At 46.6% G+C, this 7,827-nt stretch overlaps 1 protein-coding gene across 1 annotated transcript in view; it reads right to left on the reverse strand.

Annotated features, from left to right (window-relative positions):
* KDSR (3-ketodihydrosphingosine reductase) overlaps nucleotides 1-7,623 on the reverse strand; it is a 44,903-nt gene extending 37,280 nt beyond the window's left edge. Inside the window, exons 1-3 of the mRNA XM_023647941.2 lie at nucleotides 6,973-7,623; nucleotides 2,687-2,776; nucleotides 309-365 (exon numbers count right to left, since the gene is read on the reverse strand). Coding sequence (XP_023503709.1) covers nucleotides 309-365; nucleotides 2,687-2,776; nucleotides 6,973-7,080 — 255 coding nt within the window. The 5' untranslated portion in view covers nucleotides 7,081-7,623. The remainder of the gene's footprint in view (nucleotides 1-308; nucleotides 366-2,686; nucleotides 2,777-6,972) is intronic.
* Between the last annotated feature and the right edge of the window lie 204 nt (nucleotides 7,624-7,827).

Genomic DNA, 7,827 nt, shown 5'->3' on the forward strand with positions numbered 1-7,827 from the left:
AGACTTCTCATCATAAGGAAAAAAATTCTTTTTATCTATATGAGATGATGGACATTAACTAAACTTACTGTGGTAATCATTTCACAATATATGTAAGTCAAATCATTATGCTGTACACCTTGAACTTACACAGTGTTGTACGTCAATTACACCTCAATAAAACTGGGGAAAAAATAGTCGAATATGTATTTTAATCAGGAAAATCCTACACGCTTTCAATGAACTATTCACAGTTGAAGTAACTCTTTTTTCCTTTATACAACTGTGTTGATTAGACAGAAACTGCATCCTGAAGGCGGTAATTTTACCTGTTTATCATTAACGGAGTGTTTTTCAATTTCTTTCTTTGCCTGCAGCAGTTTGTCCTGAAAGCAATAAGGAACAATTAGTTCTGGGGACTGTCCATCCGTCTGCTTGGTTTGTTTAAAAGAAGAGAAAGAGCAATTATTTGTACAGTATTTATCAAATTCTAGAAAACACACTAGGCTGCACCTATATGGCACAGCTACGGACCAGAGTCTGTTGATAATTCTAATAAATGTTTTGATCTAACATTATTTAGTTGTGATATAAAACAAGAACAACCATACTGATATGCAATGTTCCCCAAACTCGAGGGTTCGTGTGACTCTGTGTCAAGAGTGCTTTCCTAAGAGACTGTCCACTACCGTCCTCCTCTACCACAGACGCAGATACAGTAGAAATCACTTTTTAGGTGGACTTATGCCTGGCTGCTTTCAAAAGTCATCTTAAGGGGCGGGCCCCAGGGCCAAGTGTTTAAGTTTGTGTGTCCTGCTTTGGCTGACAGAGGCAGCGTCCCACACAGAGGAACCAGAAGAACCCACAACTGGGATATACAACTATGTACCAGGGGGCTTTGGGGAGGAAAAAAAAAGAGGAAGGTTGGCAACAGATGTTAGCTCAGGGCCAATCTTCCTAAAAAAATAATAGTAATCATCATCATCATCATCTTCAGACAGGCAAACCTAACTGTGTAATTGAGCTATTCTTCCAAGGTCCCAATTTTGCTTGTTTTACTCATTTTCTAGAAGACAGATATAAGTTTACAGAGTCTTAATTTGCTATAAAAGTTGTAATTTGTATACATCATGACAGCTAGAGAAGAACAAAAAGGGAGGGGAATCCTTCAGAAAGACACGTAGGTTTCCTAAACGTGAATGTGCCTACAATACAATTATATTATTCTGTTAGTAAAGGTATAAACAACTTGACTTTGCCAAAATTGGAATAAAAAATTACATTAGAAAATAAAGAATTTCTCGATGCCAGAAGGCTTGCCCGCTCATTCACTGCCAGCAACGCGAGGACCACAGGACAAGTTTCTGAGCTCCTGACACACAGGCCTCCCCTGCCTCCTTGTTCACCTGTCTCGTGTCAAATATCGGCATTGTTCAAATCTCACAAAACGCCATTTTATGAAAGCTGTGTTTTCATTCCTGTAAGGTGGCTTCAACGCCAAAGTAAATTCACTGTTAGAGAAGTCAGGGTATAAATAAAAGGTAGCTAATTCTCCCTTTCTTGATTTTTTTTAAAGAAAATATGGCTATTGAAGGCTAATTCTGTGTCATTAGTTGAACATCTGCCCCAGAGCCCTCCATGGCTGCCATGTCACTGGGCCCTGCTCAGCTGTCCACTCGCCACCTGGGCAGTCATCATACCATTGCCCTCCTTTTGCGGAGGGGAATCCAAAATCCCCAAGCAACGATGCCACGCTGGCGTTTCCATTCTCTCCATCACCCCTCCCTTCACTTCTTCATTCAACAAATATGTTTTGAGCACCCGCTACGGGACAAGCGTTATGCCAAGCGCAGAACAACGGCAGTGGACAAAACAGCCCTGGTCACTTCCCCCCACCCCACAGAGCAAGAGGACTCCACGACTGTTCCTGGGAAGACAGTGTCACTGCTTTGGGCCATGGAAACAACTCTGGCAAGAATAACAGACCCTGAAAAAAAGAAAAACAGACTTTGTGTTGACTCAGCAAAACAAATGTTTTGCTAAACTGCTGGGGAACAGGGAGAGTTCCCTGTGGGGTCTGGGTTTCACCAGAAATCCGTATCCTGTCACAAGCAAATTAGAGAGAAACACCTACATAGCCTTCAGGACTCAGGTCTCAGCTCCCAGATCACCTCTGCGGGCACCCCCAGTGGGTGGAGTGCCCTCCTTGGCTTCCTGTGGCCAGGTGTGCTACCTACCTATGTCTTGGCCTCTCCTACCTCAAGATCTGCAGTGTCTGTGATGTTGCCTAATAGTTGCTGGCACTAAATAAATATTTATGGAGCTGACCTGATTTCAACCAAGAAGTCTTTGTCCTGAATACCAGAAATGACCAGTGGTTCAGGAATCACACCTCAAACCAGAGATGTTAGTGACTCCCAGTAAGGTAAGAAGTTTGTACAGCCTCTTCAGGTAATTTCAAGTGGAATTAGGGGGCTGGCCCCGTGGCGTAGTGGTTAAGTTCAATGCGCTCTGCTTTGGCGGCCCAAGTTCACGGGTTCAGTTCCTGGGCACAGACCTACACCCCTCATCAGCCAGGCTGTGGCAATGACCCACATATAAGGTGGAGGAAGACGGGCACAGATTTTAGTTCGGGGCTTATCTTCTTCAGCAGAAAATAAATAAAGTTGAATAAGTAAGTTGGTAATGACATACCTAGAAGACTTACCTCATTTCGTGCAACCAGAGTTATAAACGCTCCTTGTTTATAGCATTCAATAGCAACACACTTTCCAATGCCACTGGAGCCTCCTGTAACCTGAAAGCAAAAGTAAAACCTCTTCTTAGCACCTGAAATTTCCCTTCTGTGGGAAGTTTATTTAAAATAACTAGGAGGAGCTCTAAAAACCAATCTACTAGAACTAAATCTTTAGCTATTATAGCTTCTTCATCCCGGCCTGAAGGAATGAAATAAGTGCAAGCATGAAGGATTACGCTGTCAGCATGGCCTGCTGCTTAGACTGTTTTCAGTACTGAACAACAACTTGCACACCTATAATACTTTTCTGAGTTCACCGGAGGGAAAGGGCCCTATAAATCTAGTTCATAAAAATACATTAGCCTGCCTGTGAGTCCAGATCCAAATAAATCTTATTTCCTCATCACATATTTCCTATGCGCGACTAGCTCTACTAGAGATGAAAGGAATGGTCACCCACATATATCTTATGATCTTTTAAATGACTGCTTATTATAAAGTAATATATGCTCACATGGAAATATAGAGAAGTAAAGCTTTTCTTTTTGCACTATTCTATCCCTCACTATCTATAGCTCAGCCATACTGGCTGTTTTTCAGTTCTAAGCTCTCTCCAACCACAGGGCCTTTGCATATTCTATTTCCCATGCCAAGAATGCTCTCCTCCCCTCTTTTCATCTAGCTGGCACCTACTCATCCATCGAATCTCAGCTCAAACGTCACTTCCTCAGGACAGCCTTCACTGACTGCCCCTGCCCCCACCTCAATCCACTTTTCAGCACTGCATCCTTTTTTTCTTTATTTTATGGCACTCACATAATCCAACAGCCATGCATTTACTTGTGTGCATTTATTTGATTCACTACCATCTCTCCTATCACTGCCTCATAAACTTCATAAAAATACCAACTCTGTTTTTGCTCCCCACTATATTCCCAGCACTTAGCACAGTTCCTGGCATACAGGAAGGACTCAATATATATTTAACTTAATAAGACAAATGCAACATGATCTTTCAAGTCATTTTCCCTACGCGAATTACATAATATGGGCCAGGGGAGTGGGGGCTGGGGTTGTCAGGTGAATGGGGAAGGGAAGTGTCAGAGAGGGCGCTGTCCTCGCATGCTTTGGTAGCCTACTTAAAAAAAAATTGTATCATAACGTCTTAGGTTAAAAAACTAAACTTCACAATATTGCATTAAACAGCTGTATGAGAACTTAACCATTTCCCTATAATCAGGTATTTCAATTATTTGGAATATTTTAATGTTAGATTTAAATCATGAACGTCTCTGACCCCACCCCACGATTTCAAATCACCATGACGCCCCTCCCACAGAATGTACCACCTCCATGGGACTCCTGGGGGTCTCCCCTACTTCTCTTTCGTCTCAACTTTCCACCACTGAAGAGATTTCTTTGGCGGAGAATTAACCAATTATCTACAGGTTACTGTAAAAATATACCTGTTGCCCTGGCTAATGGCTGCCTCTGAGGAGCTCTTTGCCATTGAGATATTCCATGGGTGGTTCTGGTTTATTCTTTTTCGCCAGACATTCCAGTTCCATCGCAATTAGCAGGACCCCTAAAATGTGCGGGCTGTTTTATCATGTTTTTCCCGCTGCCCTTTTATCATGTTTTTCCCGCTGCCGAGATGTGCAGTTACTTATGCACACATCTTAGCTCCCTCGCCAGACTGTCAGTTCCTTGAGGACCAGTACCAAGTCCAGTGTCTCGCCCTCATTCCTAGCACACTGCCTTGCACAAATAAATATCTGCCTATGTTAATTTGTAATATGTTGTATGATGCCCTTTCTCTGAAAGATACCATGCCAAAAAAATTTCCCTCTTTGTTATTCAATGAATTAATGGCAATTGAAGTTCTGAGGTTACTGAGAGAACTTACTTGCTGTAAGGTGCTCCGTAGATATTAGCTATTGTTATTATTGCTGTTCTTTTTCTAGACTGTAATAGGTAAGCTGGCTGTGTAAATTTACTGCACACGCACAGCAAAAAACTGTTCAACCTGGTCACTCATAAGATTTTTCCATAAGAACAAAAAGTAAGACAAACTTTTGAATCATGGTTCATGGGAAACAAACCTTCAAGTATCTAAGAATATACATAAGTCAATTCCAGGCTATGTTATTCTTGCATGCCACAAGAAAATATAAGAGATTTTCATAATGGCTAAGAAAAACAGCTAATATGTATTGAGTTGTCTGACAACTGGTAAATTGAGCCCAGATGTAGGCCACTAAAGATAACAGTTTAATGGCCTTTCTTTATCACTGACTCTTACTATTCATTGCAAATATTCTTTAAATATTACTCCCTCTTAATCACACCATACACCTCTAACTGAGGGCAAGAGAGAGGGTGGTTTGCTGCAAGGAGGGTTTCTCTCAGCCATCTCCAAGAAGCAAGGACTTGATTTTCCAGTTCTCACCAAGTCGATTAAACAGTTTTTTAAAAATAAGCCGATTTAAGTAAGTACATACCGTGTAAGACTTCAGCACAGTTTTACCACTGTAATTAGGAAGATAACACTAGTACATACGAACTGTTCTAAAAGCAAAACAATAAATAGCTATGACCTAAGTCTGTTCAGGCCTCCGCATAAGCAGACATTCTAAACAGTAACTCCCTCTCCTAACACAGCCCGGCCTAGTCCTAAGGAATCTCAAGAAAAAGAATTACACTTTCACTCTTCTTATGACATTTCTTTTACAGATGGTGACATCACGTGAATTATTCATGTCATCCTCACATTATTTTTAGTGGTGTATTAAAACAGGATGGTGAAAATAAATTCTTCTTGGTCTGTCCAAGCAGACTCGTTCATCATCTTACCTAGGGTGGCAAGCATTACAGTCAAGGTTAAATGAAATTCTTTCATAAATACTGACTCAAATTTTTCATTACTGCCTTTGGTTTTACCTTTTTCCAAGTTATGCTCTGCAAACATAAAAGAATCTGACTTTCAAAGCCATGCTTTTGAGGCAAGAGTTCTCTTGCGGATATGACACTTTCCTCTCTAATGAATTTATACTCACCTCCTCTTCTAGCTTCCACACCAGAAATAGCAGGAATTAGAAATATACTGATAAATTTACAAAGGAGAACTTAAAGAAAATGCGTTAACTCATTCACAAATTCTTGTCCAGATTTAAACCACACTAAAAGAAATGACCGTCCTGTCCTATCACAGCTCAGTAGGGCAGCTGGACCTCACCGGAGACACCCATATGTCACCTCCGGCACGAGGAGGATTTGTGCTGCCAGCTTAGTAGCTAACTCTCCTTTTTCACAACCTCCAGCCTCAATGTGCCTCGGGGTTGTGAGATCCAAATAAAAAAACGGATGAGAAAGCCACTGCAAGAGGTGAAATGCTGGGTGCAGGAAAGGAGGCATTCTCCCTCAGTTTAAGATGCCACACCTGCAGAAAAGGGATCTCCGAAGGCTCGCGCTTCCACTAAGAAACAAACCAAACCCATGCACATCCCCTTCTTTCCTGAAGCACTGGCCAGGTCGCCCAGCTCATCCCTCTGACTCTGAAATGAAGGCAGACGGTTGCACTGAAACTGCAATCAGCCGACTCCGGGCTGAGCTTAGAAAGACAAGCGGTGTAGAGGTGACAGAAGCGTCCCAACACCGCTGGCCAAGACTGCCAGCCTGCTGGGTTCGGAGCAATTTTTCCCCCAGGTGAGTCACTTCCTGGATTCCTTTGGCAACTGCTCTTTCGGTCACTCACACAGGCCATCTTCCAGTTCCGAGCTGCCTCGGCGGGTCCTGGCGGCTGGGACCCCCTTCCCTACTGCCGCCTCCTCTCGACCCGGCCAGGACAGGGCGCCTCGCCCTGCACGGCCACCGACCGCGGTCTCCCCGGCAAAGTTTCTCAGCCTTTCTGTTCCTTAGTTGACTCATCGGGAAAACTGAGAACAAAAATATCCTCATCCCAGGGATGCCCCGGGGATTAAGGAGCGCTCCGGACCCCTGGACCGCCGGGACCCGGCTCGCTGGCGCTGTCCCCGCTGCCTCGCTCTCGGGCCCCGGGAGGAGCCAGGTGCAGAAGAGGGCGGGTCCCCGAGGCCCTCGGCAGAGACAGTGCCGGGCTGGACGGCGGCAGGTGGCCCTCCATTTGGAGAAAGGGACGTCGGCGGCCCGCCTGCTTCGCGGGCCGGCACGCCAGAGGACGGGCTCGGGGCGACCGAGCGGGCCGGGAGGGGGCGGCGCAGCAACAGGAGGCCACTCACCACCACATGCGCCCCGGGCAGGGCGAGGGGCTTGGGGCTGATGAGCGGCGACACCATGTAGAGCAGCAGCACGAACGCCACGAGGAAGGCGGCGGCCAGCAGCAGCATCGCTCGGCCGGGCCGGGGCGCGCGGGCTCGGCGCGGGGCTGGCGGCGCCGGCGGTCACGCGCGGCCCGCCCGCAGAAGCCGGCTGTTTGGGTTCGCGGCGCGGGGCGGGGCGGCGGCCGGAGGGGAAGAGGAGGAGCCGGCGGAGGGCGCGACCGCGGCGGGGCGGCGCTGTCAGGGGCGGGCGGCTAGGCCCGGGCAGCCCGAGGCGGTGGATCCGGGCTCCCCGGTGCCCCCAGCGTGGGGACAGGGCCCCGTTCCCTCCCTGGGGAGATGGGGCCTCTCCGACTGCGCAGCGGGCGAGCCTGGGCGGCCCCACCCGCGAGCGCCTCTGGCAGGGCTGGGGGACGCTCCGGGTTTGGGTCGAGGGTGCTTCTTAGGACCGCGGAGAGCAGGTGTCCAGACTTCCCCCAACCGCGCCTCGGGGGTCAGAACCGCTCCGAGCCTGCGAGTTCCGCCATCTCGCCGAGGGCCGCTGGTCTGGAGCTGCAGGAAGGGTTCCAGAGCATTCTGAACACAGGCTCTGGGATCGCCCGAGCTTGTTGCAATATGGAAGCCCTGAGATCCAGCTGTGAAATCCGGAGCTCCATTTCGGATTTTCGTGGCGTACTTAGAAAATGGTCACAGCCCACTTTCGCTTTTCAGAGGACCGAGAAAGCATTTAACACAGAGTTTAAAAAATCACCCAGATAATTGAATTTCATTGAACTCAGAGTTCATTTTCTTTGCCAAGGCAGGGATTAAAAAAAA

The sequence above is a fragment of the Equus caballus genome, chromosome 8 (assembly GCF_041296265.1).
Source record: "Equus caballus isolate H_3958 breed thoroughbred chromosome 8, TB-T2T, whole genome shotgun sequence".
In the NCBI taxonomy this organism is placed as follows: Eukaryota; Metazoa; Chordata; class Mammalia; order Perissodactyla; family Equidae; genus Equus; species Equus caballus.